At 42.8% G+C, this 23,109-nt stretch overlaps 3 protein-coding genes across 4 annotated transcripts in view; all 3 read left to right on the forward strand.

The window, feature by feature from the left end:
* The first annotated feature begins 447 nt into the window (after positions 1–447).
* On the forward strand, positions 448–6,494 carry hsp90aa1.1 (heat shock protein 90, alpha (cytosolic), class A member 1, tandem duplicate 1). The gene is made up of 11 exons (XM_024420786.2): positions 448–732; positions 2,656–2,805; positions 3,013–3,379; positions 3,546–3,679; positions 3,860–4,168; positions 4,294–4,459; positions 4,582–4,772; positions 4,889–5,039; positions 5,159–5,427; positions 5,524–5,857; positions 6,094–6,494. Exons 2-11 carry the CDS (start codon positions 2,656–2,658, stop codon positions 6,201–6,203), a joined length of 2,181 nt encoding a protein of 726 aa, XP_024276554.1. The 5' UTR covers positions 448–732; the 3' UTR covers positions 6,204–6,494.
* A 398-nt stretch (positions 6,495–6,892) lies between these two features.
* LOC112250541 (heat shock protein HSP 90-alpha) lies at positions 6,893–17,357 on the forward strand. Its single transcript, XM_024420785.2, has 11 exons — positions 6,893–7,047; positions 9,530–9,679; positions 9,963–10,332; positions 10,498–10,631; positions 10,945–11,280; positions 11,479–11,644; positions 11,747–11,937; positions 15,585–15,732; positions 15,830–16,098; positions 16,319–16,652; positions 16,881–17,357. Exons 2-11 carry the CDS (start codon positions 9,530–9,532, stop codon positions 16,988–16,990), a joined length of 2,208 nt encoding a protein of 735 aa, XP_024276553.1. The 5' UTR covers positions 6,893–7,047; the 3' UTR covers positions 16,991–17,357.
* Positions 17,358–18,003: 646 nt separating this feature from the next.
* Positions 18,004–23,109, forward strand: part of LOC112250544 (serine/threonine-protein phosphatase 2A 56 kDa regulatory subunit gamma isoform) — a 35,902-nt gene continuing 30,796 nt past the window's right edge. The window contains exons 1-3 of one of the 2 annotated variants that reach the window (XM_024420789.2): positions 18,004–18,193; positions 18,619–18,678; positions 22,919–23,081. In XM_024420789.2, the coding sequence (XP_024276557.1) occupies positions 18,167–18,193; positions 18,619–18,678; positions 22,919–23,081 (250 nt within the window). In that variant the 5' untranslated portion in view covers positions 18,004–18,166. Of the gene's footprint in view, positions 18,194–18,618; positions 18,679–22,915; positions 23,082–23,109 lie in introns of both variants that reach the window. The other variant, XM_024420788.2, reaches the window with a different exon arrangement.

Below are 23,109 nucleotides of genomic sequence, written 5' to 3' on the forward strand. Positions count from 1 at the left end.
TAGGCCTACAAGTGTTTTATTGGTTGGCGGGATTAAAGAATGTAGAAGTAAACTCTTTATCCAATTTGTCAACACAGTTTCTGTGGCCTAGAACTGAACCATTACTTGAACACATCTATTCTTTTCCAATCTCACAGGCCCCAAAAAATACTTGTGGCCAGCCTGTTATCTTTCCAGAGTCCTTCTGCCCTGCGTCTGTCTGTCCGGATGGTTCAATGGGAGCAGGTGGTTTGAAAGGCTGCGCACAGCTGTGACATTGCTGACACGCCATAGGGGTGTATGGTGGGGCCTAGTGGGCCAGGCCTGACACACTATCATGACGCCTCAGGCCCCCGAGTGGCAGGCACCCCTTATGACTGTGCTGCCCTATAAGGACACATGTGGTTTATGGCGCGGACCCCTCACAGCTTTCACTGTCACCCCCACCCTACTGGTCATTTCTCTCTTAGCCTGTACTGTAGTGGGACTGGGCATTCCTTCTGGAAGCTTCTGAATGGGGGCTTCGAGAAAGCTGCCCCTTGTATAAAAAGAATGGACTAGGCCCAGGGGTACTCAGATACAGAAAGTGAGAAGACATTCACCTGAAGCCATAGAGGATTTAGGAGCAGTGAAATACAGAGATTTAAAGACTACCTTAATCTGCAGAGGAACAGAAGTGACGCTCAGAGATTCAATCTACAGCGATCAGCAAACGAGAAGTGAAGCACAGGAGCTCATTCTTATCTATTCAAGGTAAGAGAGAGAGGGTATCAGGGAGAAAGGTAAACCAAATATGTAGCTACTTGCAGATCAGGGGCACAAGGAAGATCAATTGACAATATTCTGGAAATACATTATGCATTGATATTATAAAGGTGAAACACCAGCAGGAAGTAAGCAGCCTACAGTATATATTGATACTCTAAATTGAATAATATATCATGGGGATGAATTGCACTGTATTAATCTGAAATGGCATTAAATCAGTGAGGAGACTTTGATAGACAGTTACCCTGGATCTGGTAAAAACCCTTTTGTGGGTGCATGGCAAGAGATGAGCACATGGCATGGAATATGACCCTGGTTAGAAGGAGCAAGGGACATGGCAGTTGAAGAGAAAGAAGAGAGGCCTGGCAGTCAGCACAAATAATTATTACAATCAAGTTATCTATACCAAGTTATTAAATAATGCATTTATTAGACTTGAAAGTGTCTCAGACCAGAATTCTACTGGTTCATGTAGTGAATTTGAAGCCAAGGACCAGGAAGGATTCATTTATTCATTCATTGAACTGGAAAAATGCCTTTGATGTTTTTTATTGATAAGCAGCTACTTTAGGAAAAGGTATCTTTCATGGGAAAGAGTGTTAATGGCATTTGATGAATACTTCTCAGTATATCAGTGCTGTTAAACAATCATAACTTTTAAGAGCAACTCTAATATTTTTGCTGAAAGTTAATAACATATAAAACCCTATACTTGAGAGAAAAATGCAATGTTGAAGACAGCCTATGGGTGGATTTACATGAGTAAAATATGTCTAGTGAGATCTATCTCTCTTCAACACCAGATTTGCAAATGTTCTGTTTACACTAGCCTTGGATGTGGTGTGGCCAAATCCACATTCTTGCTTAAAGTGTGACTGCAGCTATTAATTAACATACCGTAAAAACCATAGTATATAGACAAACAAAATAAGGGTAGCAATTCAAACTATACAGGCGCTTCTCATCTAAACCATATTGCACAGTGTACATATTGCACACTTTATTCATGCAATGATTCACAAATGTGCAGATATTTTAAAAGCCTTTCATTTTCTATTTGGCTAACAGAGCAAAAATGCTCTCTACTGGTGTTAAGGTCATTGTTGCAGGGATATGTGGTGTGGGAGAGCTATTGTCTTTACACTGTACAACTCAGAGGAGGATATGTTGTGTAGATGTCTTGCACACTACCTGCAGAGGTAGCGTGGGAGAAATCTCTTAAAAAGAGAGATTTTAATATAGATCCGTCTCTTTACACTAGACAACTATATCTCCTGGACCTAGTTTGTGTCATTTAAGTAGTGTAGTGTGAAGAAGCTCTATTAATACAACTCTACATTACTCTATTCAAGCCAAGTCTTGCTTCATCTTAATACTCCATTTCAAAGAAAGGGTATCACATGGCATGACTGCAGCTGTTGGCAAGGGGGTGTGAAAAGGTCTGGAAACTCCGACAGTTTTTCAAATGGCAGAGGCCTTGATTGACAGATGTGGCCTGTGCAATAGGAGCCTCTGACGGAGGGCTGTAACAGGTGCCTCTATTCCTCAATACTTCAATCGCTTATTGCCTCATTGTCATGTGGTCTGACTAGACTAGAGGCTGTATACAAAAAAGCAGGTGTTTCTGGCTTTAAAAGCTGTAAAATATAAAAGTCCACATTTCAGACATGATCATTTGCAAACTACTATAAGTTGTATTATTTTTTTATTTAGCTGAAGCAAGTCTTATTGCAAAATGCAGAAAAAAGCCTTATGTGCTTTTCAAAAACATGTCTTCTGAATAGCCTTATTAATACAATATTCATCCATTGTTAGGATAATTGAAGAACAATTCAAACCTAAGTGTTGAGGCATCAAAGTCTCCATCAGTCTGAAGTACAAACTCTGCTATTTTGTTTCTCCTTCCAGATGCCAGAGAAAGCCGGCCACACCATGGATGAGGAAGTGGAGACCTTTGCCTTCCAGGCTGAGATCGCCCAGCTGATGTCTCTGATCATCAACACCTTCTATTCCAACAAAGAGATCTTCCTTAGGGAGCTCATCTCCAACTCTTCAGATGTGAGTAGATTAATCATAATGCTGAATTGACCAATGTAACATTTTACCTTAATAAGCAGCCACTTATACACTGCTCTCTGAGCCAATATAGTAAAACAAGCTATATCCCAGAGTTAACCTGCTAAACACTTTGTTAAATTCGCTCAAGGTATCAACCATGACACTTTTCTTTTACCCTTGTGACCTCTTTTTGCCATGATCTGACAGGCTTTGGACAAGATCAGATACGAGAGCTTGACAGACCCAACCAAATTGGATTCTTGCAAGGAGCTGAAGATCGAGGTCACCCCTGACCTGCGCACTCGTACCCTGACCCTGGTTGACACCGGCATCGGCATGACCAAGGCCGACCTGATCAACAACCTGGGAACCATTGCAAAGTCTGGCACCAAGGCCTTCATGGAGGCCCTGCAGGCTGGAGCTGACATCTCCATGATCGGGCAGTTCGGTGTGGGTTTCTACTCTGCCTACCTGGTGGCTGAGAGGGTGACTGTCATCACCAAGCACAATGATGATGAGCAGTACATCTGGGAGTCTGCAGCTGGTGGCTCTTTCACTGTCAAAGTTGACACTGGTAAGCATCTTCAACAGTATTGATTAATATGCTGCTGCAATTACTTTTCTCCAATACAACACCATCAACCTACATCCTGGATCAGTTGAATCTTCTTTTCAACAATGTCATTCAAAAGGAAGTAAGCTTAGATCCAATGACTAAGTCTGATTTTTCTGATCTGAAGGTGAGTCCATTGGCCGTGGCACCAGAGTAATACTGCACATGAAGGAGGACCAGTTTGAATACTGTGAGGAGAAGCGCGTCAAGGAGGTTGTGAAGAAGCACTCTCAGTTCATTGGCTATCCCATCACACTCTTTGTAAGTTCAAATAGAACTTTATATTTCTTTGGTTGTAACAATGTAACAACATAATGCGGAGATTGACTGAAATCTGCTGTAAGAACTAGGAAAGTAACCTGTTAAAAAAAGTGGATCCAAACATTGCTCCCCATACTGGACAAATCCTTCAACTTTTTAATAACAAACATTTTCAACCAGGTGGAGAAGTCTAGAGAGAAAGAGGTGGACCTTGAGGAGGGAGAAAAGGATGAGGAGGCTGATAAAGATTCTGCAGCTGAGGACCAAGATAAGCCCAAGATCGAAGATGTCGGTTCTGATGAGGATGAGGACACCAAGGATTCCAAGAACAAGAGGAAGAAGAAGGTCAAGGAGAAGTACATTGATGCAGAAGAGCTGAATAAGACCAAGCCTATCTGGACCCGTAACCCTGATGACATCACCAATGAGGAGTACGGAGAGTTCTACAAGAGTCTGACCAACGACTGGGAGGACCACCTGGCTATCAAGGTGAGTCTCTATGATGGCAAACTGAAAATCAAAACTCAAACCTTATGGGTTTGTCTTGATCCAACCTATGAATTAATATATTAGTATGACTGTATGAGTCAACGTTTATCCCATTATTCCTACAGCATTTCTCAGTGGAGGGCCAGCTGGAGTTCCGCGCTCTGCTTTTTGTGCCAAGGAGGGCTTCCTTCGACCTCTTCGAGAACAAGAAGAAGAAGAACAACATCAAGCTGTACGTGCGCAGGGTGTTCATCATGGACAACTGTGACGAGCTGATGCCAGAGTATCTCAGTGAGTACTGTACCTTGAACCTTTAGCCTTTCAGGGATACCTCTTCAGCACCGCACTCAAGCATGACATTGAGTAAAGCTGTAAGTAAGATGTCTGACCAGTTGCCATTCTCTTATCTCCAGACTTCATTAAGGGTGTGGTGGACTCTGAGGATCTCCCCCTGAACATCTCCAGAGAGATGCTGCAGCAGAGCAAGATCCTCAAGGTGATCCGCAAGAACCTGGTCAAAAAGTGTATGGATCTTTTCGTCGAGCTCTCAGAAGACAAGGACAACTACAAGAAGTTCTATGAGCAGTTCTCCAAGAACATCAAGGTAAGGTCTTCCTCCCTTTGAAATGGATTTTCCAAGTTCCTGAAACTCTTCAACCAGAACTTCTCCTTCTCTTTTTGAGGGACCTTCAGCTTGAACATTTTCCATCTTTCCATTAGCTGGGAATCCATGAAGATGCTCAGAACCGCAAGAAGCTGTCAGACATGCTGCGCTACTACACCTCCAACTCCAACGCTGACGAAATGGTCTCCCTGAAGGAGTATGTTTCTCGCATGAAGGACACCCAGAAACACATCTACTACATAACTGGTGAGCTGCTATCTATTTTCACTCTCCATTATTCCTCCTTTGTTAAATCCATGTGACATAAAAATACATCATTTAAACCAGGGTATTCTAACTGTTAATAACTGTGTATTCTCTTCTAGGTGAGACCAAGGAACAGGTCGCCAACTCTTCCTTTGTAGAGCGCCTCCGCAAGGCCGGCTTGGAAGTAATCTACATGATTGAACCCATTGATGAGTACTGTGTCCAGCAGCTGAAGGAGTATGATGGCAAGAACCTGGTCTCTGTGACCAAGGAGGGTCTGGAGCTGCCTGAGGATGAGGATGAGAAGAAGAAGCAGGAGGAGCTGAACACTAAATTCGAGAACCTCTGCAAGACCATGAAGGACATCCTGGACAAGAAGATTGAGAAGGTACAAGCACAACTCACCTGAACCCAATCCCTCTGCAATGTGTCTACGCCTTTTAATAACATACCACTTCATACACAACTGTCAATATGTCTACAGGTTTCAGTTTCCAACCGCCTGGTCTCCTCCCCCTGTTGCATCGTCACCAGTACATACGGCTGGACGGCCAACATGGAGAGAATCATGAAATCTCAAGCTCTCAGAGACAACTCCACCATGGGCTACATGACAGCCAAGAAGCACCTGGAGATCAACCCAACCCACCCTATTGTCGAGACTTTGAGAGAGAAAGCTGAAGCTGACAAGAACGACAAAGCCGTAAAGGACTTGGTCATCTTGCTGTTCGAGACTGCTCTATTGTCATCTGGGTTCACGCTGGACGACCCTCAGACCCATGCAAACCGCATTTACAGGATGATTAAGCTTGGCCTGGGTGAGTTGCTTTGCCTTAATGCATTATTTGCCCTCAACTTTTGTCTTGGTTGATGGGGTTTAAAGGCTCCTCCTAGAGCAATTTACAGTACAGGTCTGCAAACACCAAGTAACTTACAGGACTATCATGGTAGTACAATGGTTAGGAATAAGGCTTTTGTTTTTTCCCATACTTTGGCTGTCTGAATAGCAGATTGTACACGATGTGAATATGTTTTTCTAATGTTGCCTCTACAGGCATCGATGGTGATGACTCAGCTGTGGAGGAAATCCTCCAGCCCAGTGAGGATGACATGCCTGTCTTGGAGGGAGATGATGACACATCAAGAATGGAGGAAGTTGACTAAAGATATATCAGAAGTACATCATTTTTTCCCTTTTTAACATTTCATTTTTTAAGTTACTTCATTGTGTCCCAAATAGACTTTACATTTTCATGACTGTTGAGTCGTAGGGAAAGTGTTGTAATTAATTCATCATAATTAATGAATACCATAATTATATAGTATATCTACTGCTTTCAACCCTATTCAACTGTAAAAGTCAACAGGGATTTGACTTGTGTCTTTATCTATTTCTGTAAGCTATTTTCTATGAAAAACGACAAGGTTTATAATAAAAAAATATTTTGAAACATATTTGACATGTTTTCTCTTTATCAAATAGTCTGGATTATTGTGATGGCATGTTTAGAATTCCATACTGGACTATCTATTTTGCATCTTCATTCATACTTTTGCAATCACCTTACCCCCATAAGAACTCCCTGTATTTCAGATCTTTTTAGAGTAAACTTTTAGGTAAAAAGTTTATTTTAATTGTGAAATCTTGTGAGGGTCATGAATGATGATGAATATCCCAGGTACACTATATACCCACTGTACAGATTTGATATCGCCACGCCCATAGACCCGCCTTCACGATAGAGTTAAATGAAGGAGGGGCGTGGACAGAGAAACAGTAGGGTTTGATTGATATTCCATCGCTCCTCTCAGTGTACACGCTCATCCTACACACAGTAGAAGCGTCAGGAAGATTCCAGACGGTTCTGGAAGCTGATTTCTCGAACACTCTCAGCGTCTATAAAACCTAGCCAGTTATCATCTCCCCATCTTCTCCGATAGCTGGCTAGGTTTCGTTTCGTTGGCGACCAACTTCTGAAGAAGAATTCAGGGATATTTCCACAGCAAGGTAAGACATGAAATAACATTTATGTTCCAACATGATGATGCGAGTGTCATTATCCAATTAATATAGTCAATGGAAGTTTAGAATATCAACATAATATCATCAAATATCGTTTTTACTCTCAGAATAATCCACTCGAAACATTATTTTAAATTTTGTTGCAATGAATTGCATTGTACATTTCCTAATTTGTAGGTCTCTAACGACGTTATTTCAGAATGAACTTCGTCCGCTATTTCAGAATAGGCTACCACATTTTCTATTAAAGTTGACCTATAAAACCTAGGCCAATACATCCACATTTGGGTCTTGACTGCCACACATGCTTTGATAATCCTTTTCATAAAAGTATTTTCATTCACGTCACTTCACTGTCGACATGACAACTATTCATCACGATTTGGCTCATATTTATTCAAATAGGAAAATTCATCAAGATTCACATTCAAACTCGTTATGGTACGGGGTCGCGAGATTGAGAAAGGATGGAAACGTTTGATCGATCGTTCTGGTAGTTTCTAGAATCATGTTATTAGCTGCGCGAACCGGCAGGTGGAGTATGTTTTGCCGTTGCGCTTGGTCAGTTTACACTGGGATATGGAATAATGAATGAAAGCCAATGAAATATATCCGTCCCTTCAAAAACTGTGCATCATCATTATGGCTGGTTCTTACATAGTCTACCAGCAATGTGGAATGTAGAATATTTGATTCCATTTGATTATATTCTAGTGTGCCTGTCCAAAGTACAAAATTATCAATTTATGATTTGCCTATCAATTTCCTTACAAGGAACTAATTTCAGTTTATTGGAGAACATTTTCCTAAAACCCTTTCCTCTGTGGAAAGGGTTCTACATGGAACCAAAACGGTGTCACCTGGAACCAACAAGGGTTCTCTTATGGGGACAGCAGAAGGATCCTTTCAGAACCCTTTTTTTCTAAGAGTGTAGCGAGTCCCACTGATTCCCATTGACCTGATTCCCGTTGACCTGAAGTAGGCTTGTGGACTGTCATAACCATACTGTGACTAACATGCTGATAAACAGTTGTTTATTTGGGGATGGAATATTTGATGGTTGCAAGGGGCAACCAAACCATGCTTTAAGTGGCTGTGCTAACAGCCAAAGGAGTGATGCAAGCTGTCAGAAGACAATGCAGTGCCAGGGTGTTTTGTAGTGTTATGCCTCCTTCTCAGTATGTGCTAACGCTTAACCCTTATTCATGACTCCAATTCCATTGTATTACATTAACCTATTGGACGCCCCCTTTACAGTGTCTCTGAAGACAATGTGGGCGGTAAAACTACGGAAAGCCATTAATTTCCAATGGAAGAGAAGCAAAGTGGGTGGAGGACCTTTGGGGCGATGCGAGCATGGGCGAGGGACGTGAACTGAGCGGCACCAAAGTTGGGGAAAGCTGAACTTTATGCAAATACTCCACGACATTGTGGCACGCTCCTTTCTTAACTCAGAGGCGCAACATCGCAAGACTTCCAGGAACGCTTGAGAAACAGATCAAACAGACTAGGCCGAGGTTTAGGAAATCAATGAGAGAAGCGTAAAATTCTTAAGTTGTTAATTATCTCTAAAACAAAAGGCACAACGTAGGTTTTGAACCAATGTCTTAAGTAGTTGAACATGTTTTTACTCCAAGCAATCTGTGAAAGTGACAAACTGACATGTTTAATTTGTCAGAAGCAACTTTATATTGAAGGAGAACCTTTGATTTGAGGACCTGATTACATATTTTGCGCATGAGGTTTGCGAGCCAACGTCACCATGACAATGCCTACAAGTATGATCTGGGATTTCGATTGGAGATACAGTTTTTGCCAATATTCATGCTGTACTCTCTTTGTGGCGAGGCGGAATATAAGTACTAGTTAAAACGATCTGTTAGCCTTGTGAGAGAAATGCTCCGACGCTGCTCCAGTGCCTTGCACTCGATACATTTGGAACTTAACTTTAAGTGAGAAATCGTTTAAAAAATACAAAAGATACACATACTGTACGCAGTTTAGGAAAGTTGCACCTGGCTGTATTTTCAAGAACACTGCCTCCAACCGAGAATACACTTCCTCCCCTCCATTTTTTTGATTCAAACTTCTCCTATGGAGCGTATCTGGGGAGGAGGTTTCGTATCACTGCTTGGGGCTGTGTTTTAAACAATTCTGCAGGGTGTAACCAGGATGCAACTTTGCTGAACTGCGTACAGTAAGTGCATCATTTGTTTTTGAAAGATTATTTACTGCTGTTATGAAAGTTAAGTTACAAATGTTTCCAAAACTGTACCACAAGCAAGGATTATTCGTTTCTAAATGTTAAAACAAAGCGTTGGGATTGTAGTTCACATGGAACCAGCTGTCCTCCATACCATCAGCTGAGAACCTAAGGCGGGGACTGGCTGTAAGCCACCTTGGGCCCCCTTGTCACCACAGTGTGTTTACAGTATATTCATTCAGTATGTGTGTTGTGTCTCCACAGATGCCGGAAGCCCATGACGCCCCGATGGAGGAAGAGGCAGAGACCTTTGCCTTCCAGGCTGAGATCGCCCAGCTGATGTCCCTGATCATCAACACTTTCTACTCCAACAAAGAGATTTTCCTTAGGGAGCTCATCTCCAACTCCTCAGATGTGAGTACTTCAGGCACCACAGGCGTTTAGACTACTTGGTAGTTTAGTATTATTTGATGATTTACAAAATACACACAGGCATATTACTTTCAATACTTGTTTATTACACCACTATTCATATTTTATTACATATCTATAGATAGTTTATTAGGAGGTATTCATATTTTATTACATAAAATATTGACGTAGCCTGCAGAATACATTTACATATAATTAAGAGTTTTGTTAATCTAGTGACGTCAAAAACAGATTTATTTAGACCTACGTATTTTCATTCAACTAGGCTCTAGACAAAATCCGCTATGAAAGCCTCACAGACCCATCCAAGATGGACTCTGGCAAGGACCTGAAGATCGAGGTCATTCCCAACAAGGAGGAGCGCACCCTGACCCTGGTTGACACCGGCATCGGCATGACCAAGGCTGACCTGATCAACAACCTGGGAACCATTGCAAAGTCTGGCACCAAGGCCTTCATGGAGGCCCTGCAGGCTGGGGCTGACATCTCCATGATTGGGCAGTTCGGTGTGGGTTTCTACTCTGCCTACCTGGTGGCTGAGAGGGTGACCGTCATCACCAAGCACAACGATGATGAGCAGTACATCTGGGAATCATCCGCTGGCGGATCCTTCACCGTCAAAGTCGACCCGTCAGGTAAGGACAGATTATAGTTTTACACGTAACTTAACCAGAGCTTGTTATTATATTAATATATTTTATATAAATTGTGTGAACTGAAGAGGCCTACAGTTACAGACTATTGTTTTCCTGGTGTGGTCTGTTCTTAACACCCACTAAACTCCCATGTCACTACTATAGCTGAGTCTATTGGTCGTGGGACCAAGGTGATTCTGTACCTGAAGGATGACCAGACAGAATACTGTGAGGAGAAACGTGTCAAAGAGATCGTGAAGAAGCACTCCCAGTTCATCGGATACCCCATCACACTCTTTGTAAGAGCTAGCAGGCATGAGATAGTGGAAACTCCACTGAGTGATTACCAAATTGTTGTACTACATCTGAAACTTCCTTTCAGGTTTACATAAGAGGTGTCAAGGGAGGGGCTAGGAGTTGATTTCAGATTGGACAAGTAAATGACTGGATGATAAATTGATGCAGATATCTTTCACTTTTAGCATTTTTTTATTGAATGAAAAACAGGCACAGTGAATGAAATATTTTAGACAACTACCCACTTAAAGTCAGCTACAGTACATCAACACATTGAATGTGTCCCCTAACATTCTCATGATCCTCTCTGTTCAGGTGGAGAAGGAGCGTGACAAGGAAGTGAGTGACGATGAGGCAGAGGAGGAAGAGGAGAAGAAGGATGGGGAAGAAGCAGAGAAGAGAGAGGTTGACAAACCCGAGATCGAGGACGTAGGCTCAGACGAGGAGGATCACCATGACCATGACCACGACAGTGCATGCGGTGACAAGAAGAAGAAGAAGAAGAAGATCAAGGAGAAATACATTGACCAGGAGGAGCTGAACAAGACCAAGCCCCTGTGGACCCGTAACCCCGATGACATCACCAACGAGGAGTATGGAGAGTTCTACAAGAGTCTGACCAACGACTGGGAGGAACACCTGGCTGTCAAGGTGAGGATATTCTATTTATATTGGCCAACAGAATAAGTTCCCACGCTGTTTATTTACTAAGTTTCCCTCGCTGATGTGTGAAGTCATAGATAGTACCAGTATTAGTCAGCTGATAATGGGTGAGGTAATTTCATAACGACAAATATACATGTACATTAAGGTTTCAGCAGTTGGCATTCTGTTTGTTTACTTACACAGCACTTCTCAGTTGAGGGCCAGCTGGAGTTCCGTGCCCTGCTCTTTGTGCCTCGCCGTGCACCCTTTGACCTCTTTGAAAACAAGAAGAAGAAGAACAATATCAAGCTGTACGTCAGGAGGGTCTTCATCATGGACAACTGTGATGATCTTATCCCTGAGTACCTCAGTGAGTCAGACAGAACTGAAGCAGATGCTCACGTAGATCTGGGAATGAGCTATAATCTAATTGAAAAGGTGTCTGACCAATTGTCTCTGTCATTTTCTCCAGACTTCATCAAGGGTGTGGTGGACTCTGAGGATCTCCCCCTAAACATCTCCAGAGAGATGCTGCAGCAGAGCAAGATCCTCAAGGTGATCCGCAAGAACCTGGTCAAGAAGTGTATAGAGCTCTTCACTGAGCTGTCAGAGGACAAAGAAAACTACAAGAAGTACTACGAGCAGTTCTCCAAGAACATCAAGGTCAGTTTCATACTTTTTAACGCAACAGTATAGAACATAGTAATAATGGATTGCATTATTTATACAGATATTCTCACTAGTTCTTTCTGACAATTGATGTTGCAGCAGCACCCACCACATGGGTGATACAAGGCTGCCATTTTGTGCTAGCAGGTTCACCACGAGTCAGCTTTCATCATTATGTAACATTGCCTTAAAGGTCAACCTAAACTGAACTTAGGATGCATTGTATTTAGTGGTAGACATGATCTAGGTGGAGACTACGATGACCCTTATCACCACCTGTTCTTTTAAAAATCCTTGGAACATTCTGAATGGTGTAGTTGTTGAATGTTCCACTAACCTTTAACTGGTCACCACCCGTCTGATCCCCTCGCCATCTTGTCTCCTCTAAACCTGATATAAGCGGCTTAGGGCCCAGTCCTTCACAGAGCTCCTTACCACCATCCTCTGGCTTTCTGTAATGTGTTTAAATGACTAGACAGACTCTATGGCATATCGTTAGTTAAGGTAAACCTTGGATTCCATGTGGAAATAATCTGCAGGGGGTGCAACTTTGTCATGTCTGCTGAAATTATGTGAAATCTATCTGGTTTTAATCTTAAAGGGGACGTTTACCCCGTTTATATATATTTTTGCCTAAGTACACTAATTACATAGTCAGAAAAACCTTACTGACAAGTCAACAACACGCCCCTTGTTGGTATCATATTTACTGAACTTAGGTTACTTCCTGGAAAATGTTGTAACACATCAAGATATTTTTGGGACAGTTGTTATTTAACCTTTTACTGCAATGGGATAAATCATGGTCATACAGATTGATTATTGGTAGTCTTAAACAAATCTACTTTGAAACAAGAGTATGAACATCACACACATGGTTATGGGCTTAAAAAAAGTCTGTACCATGTCAGATTTAGAGTTGAAATGTATTCAATTTTGAGTTTGCATCTGTAACGTGTATGCTGGGAGTCAGGAAGCAAGTATAGGGAGTGTATTTAATAACTAAATTAACATAGATCAAAACAAGAAACACAAGGAGAGTACAGATATGGAACAGTCAGTAATGCCTAGGGAAAGAACCAAAGGGTGTGACAGATATAGGGAAGGTAATCAGGAAGGTGATGGAGTCCAGGTCAATCAATCGTGTTTATAAAGCCCTTTTTACATCAGCCGATGTCACAAAGTGCTATACAGAAACCCAGCCTAAAACCCCAAACTTCAAGCAATGCAGATGTAGAGAAGCACGGTGGCTAGGAAAAACTCCCTAGAAAGGCTGGAACCTAGGAAGAAACCTAGAGAGGAACCAGGCTCTGAGGGGTGGCCAGTCATCTTCTGGCTGTGCTGGGTAGAGATTATAACAGTACATGGCCAAGATGTTCAAACGTTCATAGATGACCAGCAGGTTCAAATAATAATAATCACAGTTGTAGACTGTGTGACATGAGTAAATGTCAGTTGGCTTTTCATAGCCAAGCATTCAGAGTTAGAGACAGCAGGTGAGAGAGTGCACGTCCGGTGAACAGGTCAGGGTTCCATAGCCGCAGGCCAGTTGAAACTGGAGCAGCAGCATGACCAGGTGTCTGGGGACAGCAAGGAGTCATCAGGCCAGATAGTCCTGAGGCATGGTCCTAGGACTCAGGTACTCCAAGAGGAAGAATTAGAGGGAGCATACTTAAATTCACACAGGACACTGGATAAGACAGGAAAAATACTTACGATATAAAACACAAACTATTGCAGCATATATACTGGAGGCTGAGACAGGAGGGGTCGGGAGACACTGTGGCCCCTCCTGACGATATCCCCGGACAGGACCAACCAGGCAGGATATAACCTTCACCCACTTTACCAAAGCACAGTCCCCACACCAATAGAGGGATATCTTCAAATCACCAACTTACTACCCTGAGACTAGGCTGAGTATAGCCCATGAAGATCTCCCCCACGGCACAAACTCAAGGGGGGCGCCAACCCGGACAGGAAGATCACGTCAGTGACTAAACTCACTTAAGTGACGCACCCCTCCTAGGAACGGCATGGAAGAGCGCCAGTGACTCAGCCCCTGTAATAGCGTTGGATGCAGAGTATCCCAGTGGAGAGAGGGGAACCGGCCAGTCGCTCCATTGCCTTTCCGTTCACCTTCACAACCCTGGGCCAGACTACACTCAATCATAGGACCTACTGAATAGATGAGTCTTCAATAAAGACTTAAAGGTTGAGACCGAGTCTGCGTCTTTCACATGGATAGGCAGACCATTCCATAAAAGTGAAGCTCTATAGGAGAAAGCCCTGCCTCCAGCTGTTTGCTTAGAAATTCTAGGAACAATAAGGAGGCCTACGTCTTGACCGTAGCGTACGTGTAGGTATGTACGGCAGGATCAAATCGGAGAGATAGGTAGGAGCAAGCCCTTGTAATGCTTTGTAGGTTAGCTGTAAAACCAGTATAGAGAGGCTAGCACTGGCGAAATGTGATCAAATGTTTTGGTTCTAATCAAGATTCTAGCAGCTGTGTTTAGCGCTAACTGAAGTTTATTTAGTGCTTTACCTAGGTAGCCGGAAAGTAGTCTAATCTGAGTCTGAGACGCTGTTGCGAGTAACGATGTGACAGGTGTGCGTAATAAGCAGACTGGCGACCTCGAGTGCTTGAGAGGGAGTATACGTGAGGGTACACCCTCCCTGACGCGCGGCCTAAGCCACAGGACACCGACCAGACGGATGGTCCCAGGGACCAGGAGCGAGCCGATCGCTTCTGCTGAGGCTCGGGAACCTGTCAAGCCAGCTGAGGCATGGGAGCCTGACGAGCTAGCTGAGGCATCCTCCAAGTCTTGTAAACCTGACAAGCCCGCTGAGGCATCCCCGGTTGCTCCTGTAGTGGTACCCGGACCCGGCGTAACCTACAAAAACACTCCCTGATGCGCCCCTATGGTGAGGTGATATTCTGTAACGTATATGCTGGGAAGCAAGTACAGGGAGTGTATTTAATAAAAAAATGAACAAAGAACAGCCGGCTCGTCGGGCTCCCGCGTCTCAGCTGGTTCTACGGGTTCCCGCGCCTCAGCAGAGGCGACCGGCCCGCTTCAGGTCCCTGGGACCGTCTCTCTCGTCGACGTGCTGTGGATGGAGCCACGCGTCAGGGAGGGGGTACTGTCACATCTACTCCCACTCCCCCTGTCTGGCTCTCGTTGTCGCCAGTTTATTCATTAGTACGCACACCTGCCACCATCGTTACACGTACCTGCGCTTCATGAGACTCAACTGGACTCCATTACCTTCCTGATTACCTTCCCTTTATCTGTCACTTCCTTTGGTTCTTTCCCCAGACGTTATTAACTCTGTTCCATGTCTGTACGCTACTTGTGTTGCTTGTATTGGTCCATGTTTGTTTATATATTAAATATTCACCTGTACTTGCTTCTAGACTCCTAGCGTACACGTTAAATCATCCCAATATTACACTTTTATACATCACAGAAGACTGAAATATAACAACTGTTTGACATAGAAACACCAGATTTTCATAGTTTCATAATCTTTTATGAAAAATATTAATAAAATTCCACCCATGAGGCCAAAGAGGGTGGTTTTTGTCATTGACTGCAGGAAAGGACCACATAACCTATCCTGTGTTTTCTCTCTCCCAGCTGGGGATCCATGAGGACTCTCAGAACCGTAAGAGGCTGTCAGACATGCTGCGCTACTACTCCTCAGCCTCAGGGGACGAGATGGTATCCCTCAAAGACTATGTCACACGCATGAAGGAAACCCAGAAACATATCTACTACATCACTGGTGAGGAAACACACTTCTCTCTGTACAGCCCAGTTCATAGGTTGTCACATGATAAGAACCTGATTTCTCAAGTTGCTTTATCTACTGTATGTTTCAGGCGAGACCAGAGACCAGGTGGCTAACTCTGCATTTGTGGAACGCCTTCGAAAGGCCGGCCTGGAAGTAATCTACATGATTGAGCCTATTGATGAGTACTGTGTCCAGCAGCTGAAGGAGTATGATGGCAAGACCCTTGTCTCTGTGACCAAGGAGGGTCTGGAGCTGCCTGAGGACGAGGACATGAAGAAGAGGCATGAAGAACAGAAGTCTCAGTTTGAGAACCTCTGCAAGATCATGAAGGACATCTTGGAGAAGAAAGTGGAGAAGGTAAGAACGCTTAATCACATTGCTTACATATATAATGTTGCTGAAGGGGTCCTTTATGTTAAGACAAATGTCAGGAGGCTTGACATTACCTTAAAAATGCCACCAATATTTGCCACTGTATTTACATGTTCACTGCCAGTACAATGATTGCCTGGTTCAATGTTGTTCTGATCATCTCCCTAATAACCAACCTCTCCTATCTTCTTCCCCCCCTTTATAGGTGACAGTGTCCAACCGCCTGGTCTCCTCCCCCTGCTGCATTGTGACCAGCACCTATGGCTGGACGGCCAACATGGAGAGGATCATGAAGGCCCAGGCCCTGAGGGACAACTCCACCATGGGCTACATGGCTGCCAAGAAGCACCTGGAGATCAACCCAGACCACCCCATTGTGGAGACCCTGAGGCAGAAGGCAGAGGCTGATAAGAATGATAAATCAGTGAAGGACCTAGTCCTTCTGCTGTTTGAGACGGCTCTGTTGTCCTCTGGGTTCACCTTGGATGACCCTCAGACACACTCCAACCGCATCTACAGAATGATCAAGCTAGGACTGGGTGAGTTTGTCTAAACAAGAACCATGTTTGCTGTCAATATATGATCAATGCTAGCCCCTTGTCTGTATTCCTTTTGTGTTTGCTGATCTGAAGGACCCATGTTGGTGTAATAATGGCTCCATCTAGCCCTCCTTCATTTTCTCAGCATTAAGTGGTCTAGATATGAGCGAACATTGTTTAAGCTTCAGTAACTGACTGACACTCTATTCCCTCCCTTCCCCTGTCCAGGTATTGATGAGGATGACCTGACCCCCGAGGAGCCAACCTCAGCCCCTGTGGAGGACATGCCTCCCCTGGAGGGAGACGAGGACACATCCAGGATGGAGGAGGTTGACTAGACCAGCTGCAGTGTTACTGTAACTACACCAGTTTGCTCTGACACTAGTAGTGTTGTAAATTAAGACAGGATGACTTTGTTTGTTCATGAACCTGGAATTTCCCCCCTTGCCCTCCTTCTCGATCCACAAAATCCCTTGACCTGCATTGAGCATATGCAGTTTAGATTTATTCCCATAAGTGTTAGTGTTTACAAAACAAGAGCCTGTTGAGACTTTTTTTGTATCTTGAGTTGTATCAATGATTTTTTTTTTATTGACATTCCAACTTTCTTTTGTGTGTTGACTTGGCTGTAAATATTTTCTGAAATTGATACTGTAACTTGAAATGGTGGGACCCCAAAATAAAGTTGCCCATGTTAACAAATTCCATTGCTTCATTTTCGCTATTTATGTTGTTGAATGAAATGAGCTCTTTTAGAGGTTTAGTTAGATACTGTACAAATACTCAAGTTTGAGGTGATGCGAGTTTATTTGGTCACTTACTGTGCTGAGAAATACTTTATTACAATTTAGTCTACACCAATTGCACAATACATAATTAGAGTTGCATATCCTGTGCATGCACACCACGAATGGAAAAAAACTCCATAATCTGAATAAATATGCACAGCAGTCAGCGAAACCTACAATCTTGCGTCAGACAGCTTGGCCACCAGATGGCATCTGCGTCCATGACTACCCCACACAGTGACTGAAAGAGGTCGGCATATTGAACATGTTTAAGGCACTAACTACAGTAGCTACTAGTAATAGCTACATACACGTATTTGCTAATGTGCATCGTTATTTATTTGTGAAATATATGTCAGAGCATCTGACACAAATACAAATAATTTATAGATAACTGACAATTCTGGTCTCCAGCAGATTAATAAAAAATTGAAGTTAGCCCCACACATTAAAAGAAACTGCTACCTGCCACGTTGGAGAGGGAACAAGACCCACCCAATGACTGTATACTTGACTTATGCTGTAATTTGTCTCGCTGGCAGGGTGCTTCCATCAGGAAGGTATAAAGAACTCCCTCCGATGCACTCTTTTAGAGCACGTTGAGTCACCTGACAGATATCAGCCTATCATATCCGAGAGGATAGGCGAACGGCTAGTGCAGTGGAGAGTTGTCAGGATTTAGCTTCGGTGTGTCAAAACGGGAACGACGGCGGTTATTTTTGTGCAATGCCGAATAAAGCGAAAAAAGAGAAGGTGAGTTAGGAGTTTGCTTGTAAAACAGTTGATACTAGTGCAGAGTACTAACGAGCTATTTTTTTTATGTTTTAAAACTACGAACAGACACCCATCGACGCGATATTTGTAATGTCCCATCAACGCATCATCAGCTAGCTAACTAGGCTTGCTAGCTACCTGAGTGTTTTAGTGAAGCTAGCTATAGTTTGAGTAACGTTAATATCTAACGTTACCGTATGTACGTTTTGTGGTACAAGAAAACGCTAGCTAACGTTTGCTACAAAATTCACTTTTTAAAGTCAACTTGTTTAACTAACCACAACTGTCAAACAGTTTAGTTAGCGGAAAAGTTAAAGTACTAGCTAAATTAACGTTAGTCTAAACTTGCCTCTGTCCCTTCACATTAGCTGACTGGTGAATAATGCATCTCCATTTTTTTACAGGACTCTCCTAAATATGGAAAAGTTAACAAAACTGGAGGACAAGAGAACTCGGACATTGAGGTAACTTTATAACACGTGCATGCTGACCACACCGCTTGCGTGCGCCAACGTTTGCATGTTGATTTTGTCCACCAGCAACAGACTCTACTTAAAAATGAAACGTTTAATTTCACCTTTATTTAACTAGGCAAATCGGGTAATAACAAATGTATTATTTACAATGGCCTACACCGGCCAAACCCAAACGTCGTTTGGCCAATTGTGCGCTGCCCTGTGGGACTCAAAATCACAGCTGGATCTGTGATAAACTGAACCAACTATATTAATTTGGGGACAGGTCAAAAAGCATTAAACTTTTATGGAAATGTAGCGAGCTTGCTATTACTGGCAAATTTGTCCTTGGATTTAAACATTGGTTGTTATTTTACCTGAAATGCACAAGGTCCTCTACTCAGACAATTAATCCACAGATAAAAGGGTAAACAGTTTTTAGTAATCTCTCTTCCTTCAGGATTGTTCTTTGGACTTTATAGTGGTTGGCAAACAACTTTTAAGCTGCATTACAACCACCAACTGGAGTGTGGACCTCAGTTCATCTTTTAATCACCCATGTGGGTAAATCCTCCTAAAAACCAATGGGGAGTTGGGAGAGGCGGGACTTGCAGCGCATCACAAATAGAACCAAGTTTTATTTTAGCGCCTGGCTATGCAGACACTCGTTGGCGCACAAAATGATTGAATAACATGTATGTGTACATTTATTTGCAGCGCATGCGGCATGTGCTATAATGTCAGCATGTTAGCTAATGTTATATAACCAACTAAATATGAATTAACTTTGGTTTTGAATAAAAGTGTTTCCATTTGGATGCCATTTGGTCTATCCAAGTAGCTGTTTTCAACCTGAATCACATGGAGATGACACTGGTTGTTAGTGTTGAAGTCAGTTTCAAAAACATGGTAGCCACTACAATACTTTCCTGTGGATATTGTCTCACATTTTAGAGTGGCCAATCATAAATGCATCTATTTTGTCCAATAGGTCAAATGTTTATTGTGTAGATACTCTCATAAGAACACCAATGGTCCAAACTTCATGTCTCTAACATAATTTGTTCAAACGTTATGGGTGTTATTACTCTTGTATGATGGCCATTATTATGGTGACTAATGAAGGCCAGAGAAAAAAGTGCTACAAAATCAGGAAAATTGTGTCGTGTCAGCTAGGCTGGGTTCTGTGCAAGAATTAAAGATGGATTATGCAGAAATTTCTTTGCCATTTTGTGGTTGCAAAAATTCTAATAGTTTGCCTAATTTCAGTTTGTGACAAAACAAGCAAGTATATTGTAGGGAATCAAAGTACCTTCTAAACCTCTGAATTATATTTTCCATAACCAAAAATATTGTTTTCAGTTATTTGAAGCTGGTGTACAAAACCTAAAAGTTAAAGACTCAAGTTTATTTATTTTTTTATTTTATAAAAATATTTTTTTTTAAATAATAATAATAATACTATTTTTTTTTAAATAATATTTTTTTTTTCCCACCCCAATTACGTGGTATCCAATTGGTAGTTAGTCTTGTCACATCGCTGCAACTCCCGTACGGACTCAGGAGAGGTGAAGGTCGAGAGCCGTGCGTCCTCCAAAACACAACCAAGCCGCACTGCTTCTTGACACAATGCCCACTTAACCCGGAAGCCAGTTGCACCAATGTGTCAGAGGAAACACCGTTACCCTGGCGACAGTGTCAGCATGCACTGCGCCCAGCCCGCCACAGGAGTCGCTAGTGCGCGATGGGATAAGGACAACCCTCCCCTAACCGGACAACCCAATAGTGGGTCTCCCGGTCATGGCAGGCTGTGTCAGAGCCTGGACTCAATCCCAAAATCTCTAGTGGCACAGCTAGCACTGCGATGCAGTGCCTTAGACCACTGCGCCACTCGGGAGGCCCTGCAAAAACTAAATTTAAGAACGGGAAGCATAGAAATAGCCCACATAACATATCTATTGCTTTTTAGACTTGCTTTCAATGAGTGACAGATCTATAACGCGTACTTCTATGTGAATCTAGTCAGGTTCCTCCAAAAGTTATATATTTCAGCTTTAAGGCTGCTCTACCTGACAGGCTCCACTTTCTCATTGAATTCGTCATATCATATCTGCAGGACATAAAACAATAGAGGTTAGATGGACATTTTGAGACATGACATGTAGTATTTGTTTTATGGACTGGTTGGCTGACAACACAAATGCTGTGCGCATCGATGTGGCTGGAAGGCATGCGTTATGATTCTAAATGGTCAGCCCTAGCAACAATGACAAGAAGCTGCCGTGTGGGGAATCGTAGGTGGCTCGTGTCTTATGGATACCATGTCTTGTTTTGAGGTGTTGACTGATGTCATGTCTATGCTAATATGGCAATTATTTGTTAACTAACCAACAACAACTGTATTTGAGAGACAAGTGCTCATTGTGCAAATGTATTTGTTTTCAATAAATATTTGGAAACAAAATAAGGTTTGCATGTTTTCAACTGTCTAAGCCAACTGCCTGTTTTGCCTCGTAATTGCGCACGTGTCAGTTTCTGTTGTTAAACAACCAACAAGTCTATTTTTAGTATATACTTTTCATATTAATTTGAAATCTCTCCCCCCCCCAAAAAATGGATGATTTCTCATAAAAACAAGCGTATCGCTGTGAAATATTTTTTGATAAAATGTTAAAGACCCCACTGAACGATTCAGAACATGAATAATCATATTTGTCTTGGTAAATTGTATTTAAAACAGAAGGAAGTGAAATTGAATCACCAAAGCTCGCTTTCACAGTTGAAAGACATACCGCACAGACAACCGGCAGAGTAGGGTTAAATGTAATTTTATATAACATTCTGGCTTGTAATTAACATTTACATGATTTTTGCAGGCAGTTTCAGACTGTATTAACGCCTGATTTAAGCAGACTAGGTAGCCACTATCCCTTCAGAATGGATGGTAAAAATAATGTTTGCAAAACATTAGCTACTACCATTGTGCGCTGAGACCACTTGAGATGATTAGCTATGTCTGTTCAAATCAGAAAATATACTGAAGACCAAAACGAAGATGTGGCCTTAAACCCACAGAAACACACAAACCGATCGGTAATGAAAAAAGCTCATAGAATGGAAGATGTCCCTTGTTAACACCCAGTAATGCATTTCTTTATTTTGTGTAGTCTGCTCTTCTCTCTGGGGCTATAACCCTGGATTATGTTTCTGTGTGTCATCAGCCATGAGGCAGATCTGCTAATGTGCCAACCTTGTGTCAAATTTAAATCGATGGACAACAAGCTGTTGCTGTATTACTCCCCCACCCCTTCCCTGCGTACAGCCAGGCTCCACTCTCCTCACGGATGCTTGTGGGCACTAGGGCTCTAAGCTTTCGACGTCAATGGGACAACGACAAAAACATGAGTCATATTAAGACAGGCTGATTCAGGCTTGGTAATTTCCTTTGTTTAAGTGCCAATGGTCTGTGAGCTGGCATTATCTTCTCATTGTTTGAGCAAGGTTAAAAAGGGCACTAAAAGTAAGCAAAGAGGTCTGTTAATATGTATTCTGCTGGTTTCTGAACCGACATTTCTGCCTCTGGTTGATATAGCTAAACCTATTTTCTATCCATCTTGTGTGTTTTGGATGTATGAACCACTCCTCTTATTCAATCTCTAACCCAAGGGCCTGACGAGCCGCAGTATGAAGAGAATACAGTATATGAAGCTATTAAGACCAGACATTTATGAAGCTAATGCTGTTATTTGAAGGTAAAAAGAAGCTGGCACAGTAAGAAACTGGCACACATTGGGTAAATGAATCAGCGGGAGAAAAGACCTTCGGTTGGGTCACATGCGTCAGTAATCCAGGCCCATCACGGGGTTCAGCAGCTTTAGTCTCCCAGACAGTCAGCCAGCCGGCGGCTCACTAAGAAGGCCTAAAACCCTAAACCCCTGTCTTGTAGTGTGAAGGGCAAAATTAGTTGAGGTTCTAAGTTCATTTGACAATTCCCACCCCCCTTGTTGTCGTGTGTGTGGTGATGAATGGATCCCAGCAGGCAGATGGGACAAGACAGGAGAAACTGCCCACATTCACCAGATTACATATCTAACCTAGGGGAGATTGGGGACAACACTGGGTTGTGCTAAAACCTTTTGAAATGAATAGTCCCTCCCCGTTTGTCTTTTTTCTTTGTTTGGTGTCTCATGAACAAACCCAGGTGCATGCTCTGATCCACCTCTACTCTTTCCCTCCCTTCATACAGCAGGGCTCCAACAGAAAAGGCAGTAACAGTGTCCCTCCTACCACTCAGCTGCTGAAGGGCAAGCAGCTGGGTTCCCAGATGCCTGTCAAGAAGGACAAGAGGCAGAGCTCGTCCCGCTTCAGCCTCAGCAACAACAGAGAGCTGCAAAAGCTGCCCGCCTTCAAAGGTATGACTGGACCTAATCTAGTCTATTC

This window comes from Oncorhynchus tshawytscha, linkage group LG05, assembly GCF_018296145.1.
Source record: "Oncorhynchus tshawytscha isolate Ot180627B linkage group LG05, Otsh_v2.0, whole genome shotgun sequence".
In the NCBI taxonomy this organism is placed as follows: Eukaryota; Metazoa; Chordata; class Actinopteri; order Salmoniformes; family Salmonidae; genus Oncorhynchus; species Oncorhynchus tshawytscha.